Source organism: Scomber japonicus, chromosome 11, assembly GCF_027409825.1.
Source record: "Scomber japonicus isolate fScoJap1 chromosome 11, fScoJap1.pri, whole genome shotgun sequence".
Taxonomy (NCBI): Eukaryota; Metazoa; Chordata; class Actinopteri; order Scombriformes; family Scombridae; genus Scomber; species Scomber japonicus.
In genome coordinates, this window is record NC_070588.1 from 32325081 (window position 1) to 32345605 (window position 20525).

Consider the following 20525-nt stretch of genomic DNA (forward strand, 5'->3'; position numbering starts at 1 on the left):
ATTGGCAGTATCAATCTTATCTAAGTAACAGAGAGAGGTTTCTTAAAATGTCCAGCCATCACTGTAAATGATACCAGTATGAGGCATTACAGGGCAGTGTCTCTAAACAGTAAAATACCAAACAATCACAGTCTTTGATAAAAAAATCTGTTTATTTGTTATACATCAGATGTAACGTTTCTGATTGATACTGGATACTGTGAGCAGTGAATTCCTGTACACCTTCTAGAATATATATCAAATGATTGATTTAAAACATGTTAAAGACATACATCAAAAACTCATGATTCTTTCATAGTCTCATTTTTTTCTCCAGACTGTCGTAAAAGAAGAAGAATTACACTTAGTGACATGAAACCACTGTAGTAAATCTTCACATAGGTACCTGAAGTTATTTTTCCCTTTACCTTGCAAAATGAAGACCAACTGTCCTGTTCAAATACACAGTTGAGCCTCTGCATAAGCCTAAAACCTTTTTTTCTTTTTTATCATTTCCTCAACTTTTGTCCTCGAGTTGATGAGGTCATTATGATCTTTATGCTCTCTTCATGCCACGTGCCATGAGGCAGGCAAACACTGTCATCACCATCTTGGGTTTGACCTCCACCAGATCTTCAGGCAGCGCGTACACCCGGGCGCCGATCTTCCTCGCCATGGAGATGGCATACCTAACAATACAATGATGACAGTTAGCATGTAACCATGAAAAGAACAAACTGGTCAATATACACCAAACCACAATGACATGTCAGCATGTAGACATGTACTGCTACAGTTTCTGAAAGATTTTATGTTGTTTTTTTAACCAGTACTTAAATGTGTCAAATGCGTGTGTAAGTATGTGAAGAGTTTGAACATGTGCACAGAGCCAGCAGGTCATTCAGCATTTAAAGGTGACCATAGGAGGTACACAACAGATACTATTTTGAGATATTCCAGTGATTGAGGATAATTAGCTTCACTTTTCTGCCACTGGAGAATGTTCAGTGGAGATGGTTTAGGATAAGGCCGGGTAACCCTAACCCTCAGCCATCTTTATAGAATAGTGGTTTTAATTGTCTTAGCTAAAAGTGCTTCTTTATCAGTGTGAGGGGCTCTCTGATAGGCTGAAGGTATGTATGCTGTAAGGACACATTATCTCATTTCAGGAGCTTTGGACTGAAACTCTGACACCATTACAGTTTCTGTGGATGTAAAGTTTAAAAGCCGACAAAGTTGAGGTTAAAAAAAAAAAAACTCAATCTGTTCATACTTTGCATTGTTGAGTTTCTCCTCTTCAGTCAGGTCTTCTGTCTTCAGCAGGTCGTACCGGATTGATCCAGGCTGGATGGCATCAATCAGGTCCAGGACCGGCATACTGGTGCTGATGGACCCATCCTACACACACACACACACACACACATAAAAAAGAGTAGAATATACACTGAACCTCCATCGACACAGTACAGCTCTGATACTTCAGTGGATGCTTTTTACTGTCAATACTGGTTTCAAGTCTGAGGATCACTGATATACTGTACAGTCTGAGAACTGTCTTCATGTCCATAAATACATTCTAAATTTGGCAAAATGTGTATCTGCAGCAGAGCGTTATGGAAACTCTGACACTGTACATCCTCTTTATTTGTACAAATAAAGTTATGGTGTGAAAACCAAATGCCTCCTACACAGAATCAGGGAGAATTTTGGGAGATTCACTTATTCACTTTCTTGCTTAGATGATAAGTTTGATTCCACTCTGATGTGTGTATGATAAATATGAAGCTACACAAAAAACTCTTTTAATGACTAATTGTTTTATTTACACTTCAGGAAGTTTTTTTTTACTTTCACCTTTGGACAGAACAACCAAAATGTCAAACTATTCCTTGCTGTCAAAGGTTGAACTTAGTAAACCTCAAATTACACAAACTAAACACAATGTAATATTTCAGTAGGATTGTTGGAAAATAATTAGTTAACTTCCCTCAATGTCAATAAATAAATACCTTAGTGTAATTCTGTTTTTAAATTGAACAAATGTATCAATGTTAAACATTGTTGTGTAAATACAGTATAAAATAATAGTGTTGATTTGAAGCAGAATATGTGATGTAATATACAGGAATCATTAGCTACCTGACAGTTACTCACATTGTTCAGTGTTGTGGTTTGACACATGAACACCAAGCCTGACTAGCAGTGGTCAGTTTACTGGCAGCACCTTACATCATTTCTGGGTAACTTAATCCTTCAAACATAAATAAACTCAACTCTAGACTGGAAGTGTCATCCTTCAGAAAGCTTGAAATATGTTTGTGTTACCTTAAAGCTGGAGATGGTGGGTTTGCCTGCTTGTGTGAGCGTCCCATTGACCCAGGACACGATGGTGTCATCAATCACTTTCTGCCCGTCACCTAGGTCCTCCAGGATGTTCAGGGTGTACCTGCAGGAACACACAGCAGTCAGTGCTGTATGTGTGTGTGTGTGTGTGTGTGTGTGTGTGTGTGTGTCACGACCTCAGTATTTCTACAATCAATGGCTACTGTCCAGAAGTACAGTTATACAATTCAGTGGTTCTCAGCCATTTTGGATCATTGAAACATAGTGATGCCCACTGACACACACACTCCACCAGCTGGAATATTTGAATTCTCAGGGGCAGTGGGAAATACATTTTCTTTTTCTTGATATGCTTCTATGTGACTCTAACCATCCATGGTATTGTTGGGGGCCTGAATATAGTGGTGCTTTAGTGAACCAAAGCACATGGCTTCCCTTTTGTCTGCTCAAAGACAAAGGTCCGGCCTAGCAGGGAGAGTCAAAGCCTGATGTGGGTTACCTGTAAACAACCCCCCCAGTTATTGTTCCGGTTTTCCCGGTGGTGCATATTAATCCCATATTAATCATTAGAAGTGATTATTCTTTCATTTCTTGTTAATAATGAATCATTATTTAGTCATTCCTTTCTACTCTTACATGTATGGTTGTATCACCAACTTTATAGTAGTCCCTCCTTAGCAGAGCTACTTCTTACATTTTGGTGTTCAGCAGTGAGTTCATTATTTGTAGTGATTACTAAATCCCTACAATGTTAGTGTTCTCTTAGTGAGACCATTATTACCAGTTACAACACTGGTGCTACTGTGATGAGACTAAATTCACTCCCCTAAATATGGCTTCCCCATCATTACGAGTTCCAACAGTATATCATAGAGACACAACACTCTTTTCAGCAGTGAATACTTGATCCTCGTGAATGCTAAATGGACTGTACTTATATAACACTTTTCTAGTCTTTTTGACCAATCAAAGCACTTTTACACTACATGTCACATTCAACCATTCACATACATTCATACACTGATGACAGGAGCTACCACACATGGTGCCAACCTGCTCATCAGGAGGAATCTAAATATTCACACACATTCATACACCGTTGGCACTGCAATCGGGAGCAGTTTGGTATTAGTGTCTTGCCCAAGGACTCATCAAAATGTGGACTGGAGGAGGCAGGAATCAAACTGCCAATCTTCCAATTAGAGGACCCCAAAGTCCTGAAACATCAATAAAACCTTCTCCAATCAGTCCTTGCAGGATAATCCATGTCTCTGTCTCTGATATGTAACAGAGCTAAATACACAACCTCACTATCAGCCTCTCCTCAGTATAGTTTCTAAGCACCATTGGAGGTAGAGTCTTCAGAACACAACAAGCATTTGGAACTATGGATCAGTTTACAGAGATACACACTTAGGTGTTTCAATGGAGTTGGAGGTTGGAGGTCTGTGTTGGAGACTGATGCAAAGGGATAGAATGTCAATGAAAGGTAATAAAAGTTGTGAATGATTTATTGTTACCTCCTCATGAGCTGCCAGAGCAGAGCGAGCGTGAGGGTTCGATTCCCTGCGTTCAGGTCCTGACCCGCGATGCCAACCAGAGAGAATTTAGCCTCCTTCTTGCCCAACTCCACTGCATAGTTACAGTTCTCCAGCTGGAAAAGACAGAACAAAGGTTTTATATTTGACATTACTTGTTTTTGTGACTGACTTGAACTTTCTTTAGCTGTCCTACCTTCTTCATGTTGCTGCCCAGTTTAGAGTAGGGAGGCTTGTTGACTCTATCCCAGTCAACTGGCACCTTGATCTTTTCGTACAGCTGGAAGATCACCAGGGCGTCGTCAATGTCTCTGTAACGCACACACACACACACACACACACACATACACACACACATACAATATACTGATGATGTAGCTTTTCTTACTGCCTTATCAGTTATTAACATGTAAAGTCATGTGATGTACACTACACAATAATCCTACAACATTTAAAAGAATGGTTTGACAGATAAATATATAGTGTAAAGAAGGAGATTGGTGAGCTCCCTTACGCATAGAGGTGGTTGACACGAGGGTTGACCCCCAGTGAGTTCATCCAGTTCCTGAAGGTACGCTCTTCCCTGGTTTCACCTGGAGGAAAACATCAGTGGGTGTACTGGTCAGAAACACAGGCGGACATACTGAAGTACTGAAGTGTGTAATGTGTAATAGTATCTGTGATTGGATTGAGACACGAAATGAGTGGGTAGTACACAGGAAGTAGTTGGAAATGTTATAGACTACCATCAAAATATATCTAATTACATTTTACAAATTAATCAAATAATAAAACATAATTTGTAATTCCATCAAAAAAAAAGTCTTAACTGAGTCTAAATAAGAGCCTGACAGATATATTGGTCCACAGATATTATCAGCTGATATTGACCTTTCACAGATATATCAGTGTTGGTGTATATGTTATCTTAAATGTGTCCATATTTTTTAAGAATTCTTAAGTGAGCATTACATATATGTGTGTATGTATATGTACATATATAGATTTGATTCTTTTTCTTAATTCAAGTTTGATACACACAAGTTTTTGTTGTATTTTATTAAAAGTTATTGATAATGACTACATTCCCAGTGGAGTTTACTCTGTTTACTGATATCACTACTGATATTCCTCAACTGGAAAATATGCCTGCATTACATATCTTTGTCACAAATTATAACTACATTTTTTGTTTTACTACCTAATATTGTTATCAGCATCTCCCCCAAAACTCCAGTATTGGTCTGGCCCTAGTCTAAATAAAGCTGTGTAACTGTTAACATTCTCAGTGGAAATAGAACAAAACATTTTAACAGCAGGAAAATACAAAAAAGGGTGTGTGAAGTTCTACGGCTGGTTTTAAGTAACTAACTTCCTGTCTGATACCAGTCTTTAATATCAGATCACAGCTTCTGAGGAAAACTGATGAAAAGTTATCGAGGATTAACTTTGTTGAATGTCTGAATATGGAGCTCTGGTTTTTGTCGTTATTTGTTTATACTCAGGCAAAGTCTGAATCCCATGACTGTGAGACATGTATATCTGTATCTGGATACATTATCTGTATAATCACATCTGACCCATGGCTCTTTGCATGTACACCTGGTATTAATAATTGCTTTAGTTATCTTGATTGTATCTGTAGTCGATCTCAATATGCAAATGATCTAGACAGGGCTGGTGGGCTTGGACCAGTTCTGCATGCATTTACACTTTGCATTAGCATGTGTTTCCTTTATCCAGATAAGGTATCTGGATACAGGTGCAGTACCATGTTAATACCAGCTGGAAGTGATAATAAATACATCTGTACCTCATTTAAACCTGGTATAAAAATCTTGACATTTTGCTGATTTTGATCTGTTCATGCTGCGGTATTTGTTCATATCTGAATGATATATTAGTGTAGACAAAAGACACTTTTAGAAGCTTTCATTCACCTTCAATGGAGCTCCAGTCGATGTCCTGGTTCTCTGGTTTCTTCAGAGCTGGATACTTATTGAAAAGATTGGCAACAAAAGCCAAGTTGAGTTTAGGATTTCCACGGATGACATCAGTGGGCATGACGAACTGTCTGCATCCGAGCCGCTCAGCCTGGTCCAGCATGCACTCTGCCCTCTTCAGGTCATCCTTCTCCTGCAGAGAGAGAGGGACGAGACATTCTGTTAATGTTGGCTTGAACTGGATGTTACCACTTCAGAAAGATGACTTACTGTGACTTACATCCTGCCCTTTAATATTTACAAGACACTTCACTTCTCTGTGAGTCAATGTGAGAATGTGAGCCTGTAATCTACACTACACTGCCATGTTGACCAGTTTAAAATGAGGTGTACTCAAATAATGAGACCTTTAAGGTGGAAAATGTGTTTTTTGTACATAATTAGCTTGTCTTTTAACAACAACTGCTGCTAAGCCTGCACAGGGAATGATGAGCTTAAAAAGTGATGAGATAACGAGAAGAGCTGGAACATGAAAGAATGTGAGCTGCTAACAGAGACAGCTTTCTCACACTAACACACAACACTGAGCACAGTAAACCTGACACTGTTTAACAGCAGTATTAATACATTCATCAATTACATAATCACTGAACCTTTTTGTTAAACGTCCTTTTCGCTCTGATTCTTTAACTTTATTATATTTACAGTAAGTTTGTAATATTGGTGATCTAAACTCTTTTTTTTTTTAAATTATACTATATCTATACAATTCATACTCATATACTTACAGTTACAGTCTCCAAATAAGAGACAGGTAAAGTTAACTGCATTTCTAGCCAATTATCACAAATTTGCATCAACAACATACAACACAGCCTCTGAATTCATTTATCAGCTATCGTGCAAGATATAAGAAAGAGACAGAGATTTCTTTTCTTTAAAAAAAAAAGACCTTTTACTATATTGTATTTAATATTTTTGTTGATATTTGTTCATGTATATTTTTTTATATATCAATGTTAATAATCTTCTGTTTTGCTTTGGCAATATAGATTCATGATTGAGTGAGAGAGAGAGAGAGAGAGAGAGAGAGAGAGAGAGAGAGAGAGAGAGAGAGAGAGAGAGAGAGAGAGAGAGAGAGAGGAGAGAGAGAGAGAGAGAGAGAGAGAGAGAGAGGGAGAAACTGAACTTCATACACCACTCCACATGATTTCACTCTCTTACTCTGATTCCTGACATGTCGATGGCGATGGGGGGGATTCCCTCCTCATCACCTTTGGGTGCCACCTGCTCCAGGAGGTTGTAGTAGGCTTTGGAGTCCTGGAAAAACCACACACAGTTTTGCGATTTAACACAAGATATAATGAAGCCTGAACTGAAAGTGACCTGCCATGATTTTATATACAATTCAGTTCATTCATAAGTAACAACCAATCAATGAATTTCAATTAGATCTAGAATTGACTTTAATCAGACAATGTTTGTTTTTTTATCAATAACTAGAAGATAGAGACTTAACTCTGAATCGATCATAATAATTATAAATAGTATTCTTTACAAAAAATGAAATGGGAAGACAGATAGATGCATGTACCAAGAATGTTAAATGTTAAAAAAAAGATATTTTAAAGCTTCCACATTTTTTATAGTTTGTAAAATATAGCATAGACAGAACGCTGCATGCAGTGTGTGTGTGTGTGTGTGTGTGTGTGTGTGTGTGTGATCACCTTGATGTCAGAGCTGAAGTTGTTGACTTTGGGAGCTCCAGCCTGCTCCAGGTGATAGTTGGCCCAGCGCAGAAGCAGCTCCTCTGGGGAAAGTTTCATCAGATCCTCCAGACTCTCTCCATCACGCAGCAGTGCGATCAGAGCTGCAAATATTTATAAAAGCAGCATGACACACTGAACCTCCTGTCCAAAAACACTGATCAAAGCTCTAAAGTCATCACTGATGGGTGTTTCTAATACTCTGTGAATAATGAGACAACACCTTGTTGATTTTAAATATGATTGATTCACAATGGAACCAATATGAAAACACACACAGACACACACACACACACACACACACACACCTTCATTCCTGCTGAGCTCAATGTCAGCGAACAGTCCGATCTTGATGACCTGCCACAGCAGACCCAGGACCAGGTGCTGCCTGCCCTCCTTCAGGTCCTCAGCTCCAATATTCACCACATGGCAACCAATGGCTGACGCAGAGTTCAGAGCCAGGTTCAGATTCTCCTGTTAGACCCAACAGCACAACACAGGATGTAAGCATCAGTCACATATATAAGCACACTGAAAACAAGACTGATGCTGCTCACAATCAGGACACTTCCTGTCTCACCTGGATGGTGAAGGGTGTGAGCTTTTTCTTGTTGATGGTTCTCTCATCGATGGTGTCAGGGACAGAGAGGTTGATCATCTTACTAGAAAAAAAAAGAAAAATGAAATCCAAATGGACAGGGCTCTCAAGTTTCATGAAAAGTTTGGAGTGAGATTACATCTGTTAAGACCGGAGTGAATCAAAAAAATTCTGTGCGTTTTGGCCGCAGCATCCAGTCCTCCCAATTATTTCTTTTACTTAAAAACCAGTTCAATTCTACATACTGTTCATAATTGACACACATATAATGAAAATGATTAATTAATTGGGTTTATTGGGTTAATCCAATAAAAGACAAATTCAGCTAAATACAATTAATTGTTTTATGATATTGATCCCAAATGGATCAATAAGAAAAAGATATTTGGCCCTAAATGAGTCTCTTAACCCTCACACACTGTTCAGATTCAGACTCTTCACAGTATCCCTGCATAATTAGGCTCTAACAAATTTCTGCACAACAAACTCATGAATACCTCATTATCAGTCACAGACAAACAGTAAGATTAATCCTTAATGAAGCTTTCAGAGAGCAGAGAGAGTTTATTCCTCAGTTTTTTGGAGAAAACACATGAATTGTATTAAATGTGAAGAATGTCATGTTAATGTCAATGTTATTTAATAAATATGGGTCAAACGTGTATCAGCTGCACACAAGAGGTTGAAATAGTAAAAGTACAAACTAAGGGTTAGGGTTAGGTGTTTTTACAGATTTGATCCTGAACAGAGTTACACACACAGTGCTCAAACACTACTAGATGGTCTGTGTGTGTTTGTGGCAGATACTGATGCCTTGATGACAGAGGTTATATTATAACAGCTGTGGGCTGTGTGGGTAAGTAGAGCGGTACACACACTTGTCTGTGAGAACTTGCTTGCAGTGGGGGAAAAAAATCTGAATTTACCTAGCAACAAGAAATACTATTTTCTGATTGGCTGGTACGTCGCTAACACAGCTGGGAACTCGGCAGAGAAATGTGCATACACCTCACTGTTCTGTATATTATATAATCATTGTTTGTGGTGGAATCTATCACGTGACGTCTGTGAGAAATGTCTGGTGTGGCGTGTGAGCGTGTGAACTGCGTGAAATGCGTGTGTCTCACAGTCATTGTGTGAGACTGGAGAGCTTTGCAGCCTGGAATACTTTAATAGCTAAACACTACTTGGGAAATCTTTTTATTCACTTTGTTTCTGAGAGTCAGGAGAGATCATTGATATCACATGTGTGAGTAATGTATGGATCTACAGCCAGCAGCCAGTTAGCTTAGCTTAGCTTAGCATAAAGACTGGAAATGTGAAGCCTGGCTGAGAACTGGACCTCTCTTTCTGAGTCTGGTAGTTTTGAAACACAAACTCTTTAAGACAAGTAGTAGAAACTGTTTCAAACTATCTGTTAAAGGAATAGTCTGATGGGAAAAACGCATGTATGCTTTTTTCTCCCTATGATTTAGATGAGAGGATTGAGACCACTGTTATGTGTGTATGGCACAGCTGATACTGCCAGGTAATCTCAGCTGTACACACATGACAGTGGTAGATAGTAAGATTGTAAAAGAGCAAATGATTTCTGTAGATTAGTAAATGTAGAATGCTGTCACAAGATAAGACAGTATGAGTAAAAGTAGAGAGTACCAGAGAACGATGCCATCTCCCATCCCAGTGAACAGGTCATTGGTGTTGGGATCCATGGGCAGAACATGTTTACAGTCTGCATCCTTCTCCAGAGCTTTATTGATCCAGTTCACAAAGGCCACCTTCTCCTCCTCTGCAGGCAGAAGAAATTCCACATGACCAAAAATCCTCTTACAAAACCCTGAGTTTAGTGAATTAGTGAATGTTGGACTTGAATACAGATGGAATGATTTTCTTTCTCTAATCCAACTGTTTGTTTGATTCTCACTCCCTTAAATTCAAACACAGAAATACTATTCACATCTGCCGTTTCTCTGATATTACAGTATTTTATTAAAGAGCAACAATTAAACATCCTCACTATCGTCACATGGAGTAACTGTGTGTATTTTCTCTCTTCAGTTTTGTTTCATTAACTTTGAGTCAAAAATAAATTTCACTCAAAATCGTTTTTAAAAAGTGTTTAATTCATTGAAGCCAAATTGTGGCTTAATAATGTACTCTTTTATTACATTATACCCTTATGTTTATGAACAACTGTCACATCACTAATACATTTCTTATTGATTGACTAACCGACTAATCGTTGCTGCTGCAATGCTAAGCTAAGCTAACCAGTTGCTGAGTGTAGCTTCATATTTATTGTACAGACAAAAGTGAAAAAAAGTTTGTTTTTAACTCTCACCAGGAATGTCAACATTCCCAAAAAAAGTCTATTATTACATTAATATCCATATTTTCTATTGATTTGTGTACATTTTCTGGTTTTTCACTGCTGTCTTTGTACTTTATTACTAAATTCACTACTTCACAGGTCTAAAATACTCTGGTGTGATATGATAGTTGTGTAATATGGTATTAATGCTAATGGCAATCAAAACTCACCTCTTCTAGTTTGCCTCTAATGTAACATAGTATCATTTGTTTTCTAATCTAATACAAACATGGCCAAATGTAATGGCATACATATTAATCGTGTGTGTGTGTGTGTGTGTGTGTGTGTGTGTGTGTGTGTGCGTGTGTTACTGACCTGAGTAGGAGTGCTGAGTACCGGACTGCTCTGAGGTTCCTGCCACATTACAGAGTCCCTCCTTCTTATTGATGGCTTTCCTGAAAGTCTTTGCTACCTCAGTGCTCTTCAGGCCATGGACGATCTGAAGGTGGACACGGAGAAATTAAGAAAGTAAATGATTTCAGTCAATTTCAGTTCAGAGAAGAGAACATTTTGTCTTTGCTTTAGATTAAAAAGACATAAAATATGTTGCAGGTTATGTACTGGTTCACACTGTACATTTGACTGCGTGAGCTTCGATCTGTGAACTCACATGAGTAAACTCGTCAAAGGTGAGCTGGTCGCTGTTCTTGGTAAACTCCTGGACGAGCTCTCTGATCCTGTACCCCGGCAGGGCTAGGTTGGCGGCCTTGAACAGCTCATTGAGCTCGTCTTTACTGATGAAGCCATTGTTGTCCACATCTGGAAGAAAAAGAGTGGAGAGTCAGAGATCACACACAGAGAAGAGAAAGTAGAACTGTCTTACTTTTTTCACACCAGACACCTCCGTATGACACATTATAAGCGTTAGAAATTATTCTTGATAGTGATGGGGTAATTTTAGCCTTCAGTCTGTGGTTGATCTGGTCATAACCCACACACATGCGCACTGAGTGACAATGAAGAAGCAGTACTGTGAACACATCTGATCTTAAGTGGCATGCACAATATGAGTGGTTTAAAGACCGTGTAAAGTGAATAATTTCATATATTTGGTGATTTTTTTAATCATTCAAATTTGGCAGGGTGGTTAACAACACACTTTCCTGTGGTATGTCAAACTCAGAACACATATTTATTCTTACTTTACACAGACTTTAAGACAACTTTTTTCTATTATTGATATATATAGGTCATTTATACAGTTGAGTAGAGAGGTAACGCTCTCACTCAGGGTTTTTATACCAGTGCATTTAGACTATAATCAGAAATACTGTCATATGGAGTATTTATATATGCTAAGAGGAGAAAATGTCACATGTTAAAAGGTGTTATAAAAGACGAGATCAGTAAAGTTACAACTGGACACTTTCAGCTCCCTCACCAGTCCTTCTCTCCTTCTTCCTGAATTAAATACACTGTAGGAAATGATGGTGACACTGCTTTCTTGTTGTCTTACCAATCTTAGCGAAAGCTTCTCTTAGTTCCTCCAGCTCCTCCACAGAGATTGGCGTTGTGGCAGCCATGTCAGGAACCGGAATCAGCAGTGGGACCTGAAACTGCCACAGACAAAAACAGTATCCTTAAATTAAAATCCTAAGCCTGACAGCACTGGCCAGTTCTTGTAGAGAAAATGAGGAACTTCACAGATGGTATCTTCTGATTTTGTACTGTGATGCAAACCGCTGACAGTTCTCACTTCTGCCAGCCCACGACTTCCTGCTTTTACTGCCTGATAGAGAAGTGTTTCTTTGTTATAGCTGTGGAGTAAGATCTGACATGTCATCTGTTCTCTACTTTTTAAATTAAGTCAAAGAATGATCAGAGTGAAAAACCTGTTAACATCTGAGTTTAGCATGTTAACACTGCTAAACCACAGTATTGGATGAATCCAATTCTGAGTGGATGCTTTCACTAGATGAAAAGTCAAAGGATCAACAAAGTGATTACATTTCGTCTTGAGGGTAACAATCCATAGCAGTTATTTATGATATACTTTAACCTTTATTTAACCAGGTTAAAGCACACTGAGGTTAGCCTCTTTTTCAAATGACAGGAAACGGAAAAGTCAGTTGATCACTGAAGTCATTATGACTCATCTGGAGACCATGGATGTCTTTACAAGATTTAATTACAAACCATCTGCTATTCTGCAGCTTTCAGCATCTCCAGTCTTGCAGTATGCTGCAGGCTGACCAGTACTGAATTATGAGGCTAATTCAGGCATTATTTTCTCTGAAGAAGAGTGAAGCAGTTCTGAGAAGCAGGTCACTTGACACACACACACACACACACACACACACACACACACACACACACACACACACACACACACACACACACACACACACACACACGCAAGCAGGATATTTTAGTTTAGTCTGTAATGATTCACTCTGAGTATGTGTGTGTGTGTGTGTGTGTGTGTGTGTGTGTGTGTGTGTGTGTGTGTGTGTGTGTGTCTATATATCCTTTTTTTGGCAGAGTTAAATGTGAGCAGGCCTGCACAACATCAAGGAGGAAACGTTAAGAAAGATTGCATGTTCCGCTGACAGAGGACGCTTTAACCACAAACAAAGTGTTACTTCTAGCTCTAACGTGACTAGTTTAACTTCCTGTACTGCTGAAGGAAAAATACCCTGATGTTTGAGAAGACATAGACCTTACCACTAATCCCACCTGCTGTATGTAAAGCTTGAGGTTTTAGTTAGTGGTGATTAGACTGCATTACAGTGTCTGTTAATTACAATTATGTACCACTAATGTGCAACAACAGCCTGGCGATATGTTCTGTTTGTCCATCCACCACTGAAATATCTCTTCAACTATTTAACTCATGTTCCACACAGGATGAATCCTTGGATGATACCTGACTTTTCCTCTAGCACCACCAACAGTTTTCACTTATGCTGTGATGTATCTCAACATCTACTGGATGGATTGGCACAAACTTTGGTACACACATCCATGGCAGCAGACACACATTCAATGAACTAAAAAAAACAGTTGCTCAGGTCCATGAACATTAATTGAATTTAGAAAATCCACAAGCAAAGCCAGCTGCTTCCACTGACTGCAACTAGTTAGCTTAATATTTGTATATATTGTATAATTCCTACCTATATGTTTTATTGAGATGTGTGTGAATGCCGTACTAGGAAGAAATAACATAATTGAATTAACATGCTAAGGTAAACTAACCTCAATAGTAAATGGTGCAACCTGCAATCAAATGCAAACACATTTATGTTGCAGCATGTCAGTTTGCTCTTTTACAGCCTCTGCAGCTGTTTCCACTTTGCAAATACAGTCATGTGTGAATCTTTGTGCAGCACATGATGGAGGCAGAGAGGATGAAGGAGTTGATTTATCAGAGGTTCAGTGTTTCCTGTTTGTACATAGCACAGGCTACACTTAGTAGTTACATCAAATAGTTACTTGGTATGTATTGATAAAATGTTACAGATTCAGATCTGACTAAAAATGAAATGTTCTTAATTCTTTCAGACTGAACTGTAGACAGCATGCTGATAGACTTCCTTTGAATCTCCCTGAATCAGTTCTGTCAGCACGAGCTATTCATTTTCATGATATTATTTATCTTTATTATATTATTGTTTTGTATTATTGTATTGTATTGTGCATGTGTATAATTTGCACATGTCAGAATGTGTGCCCATGCAAAGCATTCTGGGGAAGAGAATCCCTTATTTTTTTAAAAACTCTGTGAATCTTTAATATTCATGTAAAAAAAAACATGCATTGAGGATCTTACAATCCTAAAGTTTGATTTAGGATACACTTAAGTTGCAGTATGCATGCAAAAAAGAGAGGATTGGGGCATAACAATAGGTTGATAATGAAAAAACCTTGAATATATATCAAAGAGTGTGTGTGCATAGATTAGAGATGAATAAAGAAGTTTAAAAGGCATATTTGTGTTCACAGCTCTGAAGTCTAAATTTAGTGGAAAATAGCTGAAGTGAAACGTGAAGTCCAGCGGCTTTGCTCTGTCCAGTGAACAGCAGCCAACGGCTCAGAAGCAGAAATGAAACTCTGTTGTGGTAGTGCTAAAGGTAAAATAGAGCTCTGAATGATCTGTCACATTTACTTCTCATTAGCTAATGTGACTAATAACTGCAGTCTGACATTTAACAGGAACCTATCATACGCATTTCCTATACTGTACTTTATTCTGAGACTCCACTACAGGTGGTTGTGCATGACAGTTGAAACAGCTCCTTATTTGTCTTCTACTGGCCCTTAAGATAAGAGAAGACTTTTTATTGAGCCCACAGTGGGGAAATGCATTGCTACAGCAGCTCAAAAAGATAGTGATATGAGAAAAACAATGTTAATGTATACAACAACAATAAAATAATTATAAACTAAAAAAGGACCTTAAAGTGCAGTATGGTACAGTGTGACTGCAGTGGGAATGAAAGACCTGCGGAAGCGCTCCTTCTTACACTTGGGGTGTATGAGCAGCCCCTCAGTTCAGCCTCTGTCTCTAACAGGCAGTGTCTCTTTCAGATCTCCCTCCTGATGAGTCTAGAGTTGTGTTAAGTTACTGCTGATGCAAATGTAACATTTCCTTCCTTACTGCTTCATATTAAAAGTTTTTAAATGACTAAATAATGAGAGTAATGGTACTTTTCCATTATACAGTTCTAGCACTACTCGGCTCGACATGGCTCGACTTGGTTTGGTACCAGGAACAACCTTTTCCATTACTATAGTACCTACTTAACATTCCTCATTGGATTAGCAGCGCTTCATTAGCATCAAACCAGTTGAAACAACAAAATATGAAGATATTTGGAGCTCTTTGTTGAGCAGGTCAGTTAGAAATAATGCAGGGAGGAATAGTACACACAGGAACAGCCACAGTGATGATGATGTTTGATGAAGAGCTGATCAGCACACCTCCAGCAGGGCAACTACATTGTTTTATACTTACTTACTTACTACCCTCAAAACAATGTGTGGAGCACATAACCATATAAAGCCATACCTTTACCTCATTATTCAATACTTTAGCCACATTTAACATGAACATCTAACATGTGGATGGTAAAAATATGGAAAAACATAATGGGTCCCCTTTAAGGTGTTAGATGACACTGAGCTTCTGTTCCACATATCTACTTCTCTTTTTTTGTCCATGACATCAAACTAAATTTCCTCTTCTTTTGCAATCTTCTTTAACAATAGGCATTATTTCATTATTATTACTATTATTGTATGTTCAGCAGGATGGGACAACATTGTTTGATATGTCACAATTAAATTGAGCAGCAGTTGGTGCACACAGTCCATTCAGTCCATAAACAGTCCATTCAGACCAAAAGCTGTTAGTTCGGTTGGTTTTCGTTGGTGTGAAAACATCAATCACACTCGGATGTGCTGTGCACCAAATGCCGACCTCTGGTGCTTCTACCGGAAGATGAGGGAACGTGAACCGGAACAATCTTGATTGGTTTGCAGGTTGAACGCGGACCACACCACAGTCTGTATGCTACATAGTAACTATTTTACTGCCTGGTGCGGACCAAATAATCAAACTAGTGGTGTGAAAGCGCCATTAGTGATGAAGTCCAACAATCTATCTATCTGTTTCTTTATGCTTGTATTATAGCTAGTTTTCTATAACAACGCATCATATTTTCTAATATGATTACAAGTAGGAATCTGTATAGTAACTATTAACTGTCAGATAAAGGTGGAGTGAAGAGTATAATATTTCCTTCTGGTATGTATAGGAATAAAAGTATAGTTTAGCAGAAAATGAGAACACTAGAACATAGCAGAAGTATGAAACTGTACCTACTTTAAGAATGAGTACCAGGTCAAATGTATTTAGTTACTTTCCACCACTGGTCGAGGCTAAACTTCTCTATTCCTGAATCTGTGACTGAAGGTAAAGCACTTGCACAGTCTGCAGTCATTTGAACTTCATGAAGCAACTTATAACAGATAATATAGCAGCATTGTTGCAGAGCAGCACGGCCTTTCAGCACAGCCAAGTATTTGCATGTGCTCATCCTCCTCTGTGTGCCTCATACACGTGTATCAATCACATCCTCTATAACCATATAACTATATCCACAACAGCTGATCCTTCTTTATAACACTACATAAAATATTACATATAAATGAAACATGATCAGCTCATGTTTCATTTATTCTGATGAGTTCTGTTCACCGTTGTGGCATTAGAGGAATTTCTTTGCAGTTACAAAACCACACTTCCTTTTCAGCAGTGGTTTAACTTCTTCTTCCTCTCTAAAGGCCTCAAATGTTCGCTTGCATTTTCAATCATACAAGTCTAAAAATGATTTATGTCAAGCAAGCAACAAGTTATGCAATGTAATCGAGGAAGGTTTAAAGTGTATGACGTTGTTTCTGTTGTTTTATGATGATTCCTGAGTAGAGCAGCACATCTGGCCTGGTGTGAACAAAGGTCAGGGTTTGGATGAAGCAAAGGTACACTGCAATAATATGTGCATCAACTTGAGAGCACAACAGTTATATACTCTGTCCTCTTTCACACTAAACACACAGAAAAATAAATCAAAGTGAGCTCTCAAAGTCTCAGCTCATAGTGATGACTTCAGCTAACACACATGTAGAACAGAAGCCACCCGATCTCATCTTTCTTTACCTGTGAGGTGATGTCAACCTGGTGAGCCTGGTGAACCTGGTGATCTCTGAGCTTGGACAATTATCTGTCGTCTCGCTGTTTCGCCCGTCACTTCGTCGCTTTGTCCGTGTGGTTGCTGCTCACTGCTCGACAGGCAGCACACTGAGTCGGCCCAGAAAAACAGCAACAGTGCATATTCAAATCTAGAAGGAAGTGGTGACACACCACACTTCAGAAACAGAAATGAAGTGCCTTATGTCTTTATAAGGCAATAAATGCTGGCTGCTAGTTAAGGTGACCCCCATGCCAGGTTTGAGGGACTTTGGTGATGTGTTTTATTGTTTAAGAGGGGTCATCAGGACAGTCATGAGAGATGTAGGTGTCACAACAGAGTGACACCTATCCATAAGTGATAACAGGAACAAAAATCACTTTATCCATACACACTGAACTAATATGATTAAGTGGAGGTGTCATTTCAGATGAAGTGTTTAATTATTTACTCTGTGCTTTTGTTTTACATGAATAAAATAGTGGTTTCCACTGAGGAAGATGCTCATCCTGTGCTATTTAAATCAATTGTGCTATTTTGAATAGCAATATAATATCAATTCATCTTTATTTGTATATAGCCAAATCACAATAATAGTTACTTTTCAAGCAGAACCAGACTCTAGGTGGGCGACCATCTGCTTCAACCAGTTGGGATTGAGAGAGAGAGAAGGAGTAAGAGGCACAATGACAAACAACATTGAAAATAATAGGAGCACAAATAATATGGTGACAGCTATCTACCAGGACCCACCTATCACAGCCTGGATGTCCATCAGGAGCAGGACATTGATGCATCCACCTGTGAGATGAGACAGCACAGAGAACTCAGAGGAAGAAGTTTAAGTTAACATGAATAGTACATGAATTTAAAAGAAGAAGCTCAGGGCATCATGGGAAGTCCCCTGGCAGTCTAAACTAGGGACTGGCCCAAACTATAAGCTTTATCAAAAGGGAAAGTTTGAAGCCTACTCTTAATACAATAGAATATGTTTATTGTGAACAACTGTACAACGACATTTCAGTGCTTCTCCTTTCAGTGGTATATAAAGAACAGACAACAAAAAAAGATCAAAGAACACAATCAACCTTGACTCTAATGTAGAGTCATACAGTACATACATAAATAAACAAGTGAATATTATTATCAATAATGGTAGATTAATTAATAATGTAAATGGCAGCCACTCTTATCATTTTCATGCATGGCTGAAGAACTGTGTTGGCTTCTAACACCTGATAACAGACTATAGCTTCATACTTATATCATAAATAGTTATGTAAAGTTGCATTGAAGTAGAAAATACAAGAGCTAGTGATTTTTCTGACTTTCACTTTTGGCTGAAGAAACATTTGGGTGGCTGGCTTTTGTCAGCTTTACAACAAACAACTTTTTGTGGTGTGCTCCCATCATCTGGATGGTTTGGTGTAAGGCACTCTTAGAAAACTCAGTCCAAGCTGTTTTAAGTGAGTCTTTTTCTCGCCTTGATGTTCCAATAAGATCAAACATGTTTAATATAATCAATATAATCAAGTCTTTGGTCTCTGCTCATAAAATAGTTCAATGACGTGAACATTGTCAAAAACTAATTCCAGCACCAACCAGGGAACAGCAAACTGGGTAGTTATTGTAACGGCCAAAAAGATTCCACAAATAGACTCTCAATTAAAAGTGTTGTGTATTGCTGTTGAATTCAGCATGGATGTAATAGATACAGTTTAACTTCATAGATTATATTGAATTGACAGGAGGGTCAACATATGAGGCCTTTTATCTTGTGTTTCTAGTGTGTTAAAGTCTGTGTAAAGTAAGAATAAATATGTGTTCTGAGTTTGACATACCACAGAAAAGTGTGTTGTTAACCACCCTGCCAAATTTGAATGATTAAAAAAATCACCAAATATATGAAATTAGGCTTCAAAGTTGTGTAAAAATCAGCCTCTTTCTCTGCTCCCAAACGCTGTGGGAGTGCCCGCCGAGTTCACTGAAACCCCGCCCCCTACCAAGTGCCATCTGTCAATCAGAGTCACCACCTCTACCAGAAACATGGACGTCTCAGTGCTTTCTGCTGCTAGCTCAGCGACTAACTCAGCTAACTGGCTAACTGTTCTCAGAATTCTGACAAAAAGTCAGAACTCACTTTTTTTCCCCACAGTGGCCCTAATCCTCTTCCATAAAATAGAGCAGGTAACAGATGACATATAAGTTTGTTGGACACTGTTGTATATTGATTACTGACAGTGGCTGATTGTACTTGTTTCTAACAGCATTGAATGGTTCCCCTTTGTGTACATGTTTTTACACTTTTCCTAATATGGTGTGTTAAAGTGTTATTCATGACTCTTAATGAAACTTGAAAGCTCAGCATTCTCGTTGCCTTTCATCTTCCCTTGAAATAAGTCACATTAATATTAATTCAGCTTCTCCTCTTCTTTCTATCAGCTGATATGTGTCAGCTGTGTATTTACTGGTTTTTCCACACATGATTTCAGGCCGGTGGGAGGAGTTAAACCTGTGACTTTCTTCCTTTGTATAGGGCCTTTAGTGTCTAAAGTCTTGATTTGCTGTTGTCACTGGAAGAGTCATGAGCCACCCCACACAAGAATAAAAGCCGGCATTTTTAAATACCGGCAGCAGTGTTACAGCCATACGGCTCAATTTTGTTGCTTTGTGTGTGACAGAAAGCCACATACAGCAGCAAGTACACCATCGCCTCCATGTCCTCCATTGTTTATGTGTTTGTCGCGTATAAAACAAAGTCACGGTTTCAGAGCCGTGCTATGACGACCCCGCCCACGTTGACTAGGTACTTTTTTGTAATGGTAAAGGTCCTTCCTGGAACCGAGCCAAGTCGAGTAGTGATAGAACTGTATAATGGAAAAGCACCATTTGTTAGTTTCACACGGAGCAGTTGTCATTTTCTCGCCCTGCGCCCACGTTGTCTAAATAGCAAATGCACTTGCACAAGTCTGAAGTCATTGGCACATATGCCACTGCTATTTAAAGGCGCATCATCAGGAGTATATATGCTCCTATGTATGTGGGTGTGCAGCGCGCAGTCACTGTGCTTGTTACGCACACTGACGAGCAGCAGCACACAAACATGCAAAACATTACAATGTGAACTCGTATTATGATATACATCAACATTAAAAATACATGTCATATTAGTTACATATTTATCAGATTTAATTGTTAAAAAAATAAAATAATTAAATGAGAATGTGTAACGGCTGTGGAAGTGGTAAAACCCAATAGCAGCACAGAACCAGGGAGAAGTTTTACATGATCTTTA

General features: G+C 38.6%; 1 protein-coding gene across 2 annotated transcripts; it reads right to left on the minus strand.

Annotated features, from left to right (window-relative positions):
* Nucleotides 1–125: 125 nt before the first annotated feature.
* On the minus strand, nucleotides 126–17359 carry lcp1 (lymphocyte cytosolic protein 1 (L-plastin)). 2 transcript variants are annotated; one of them, XM_053328032.1, is made up of 16 exons: nucleotides 17200–17359; nucleotides 11995–12094; nucleotides 11149–11297; nucleotides 10854–10977; nucleotides 9824–9956; nucleotides 8150–8231; nucleotides 7878–8043; nucleotides 7531–7673; nucleotides 7028–7123; nucleotides 5801–5996; nucleotides 4375–4453; nucleotides 4057–4171; nucleotides 3843–3976; nucleotides 2305–2425; nucleotides 1253–1377; nucleotides 126–668 (listed from the first exon to the last, which is right to left on the minus strand). In XM_053328032.1, the coding sequence occupies exons 2-16, from the start codon at nucleotides 12059–12061 to the stop codon at nucleotides 536–538; spliced, it is 1863 nt and encodes a 620-aa protein (XP_053184007.1). In that variant the 5' UTR covers nucleotides 12062–12094; nucleotides 17200–17359; the 3' UTR covers nucleotides 126–535. The 2 variants fall into 2 exon arrangements, with proteins under 2 accessions (XP_053184007.1, XP_053184008.1); XM_053328033.1 differs by having other exon boundaries at nucleotides 17218–17358.
* Nucleotides 17360–20525: the final 3166 nt, after the last annotated feature.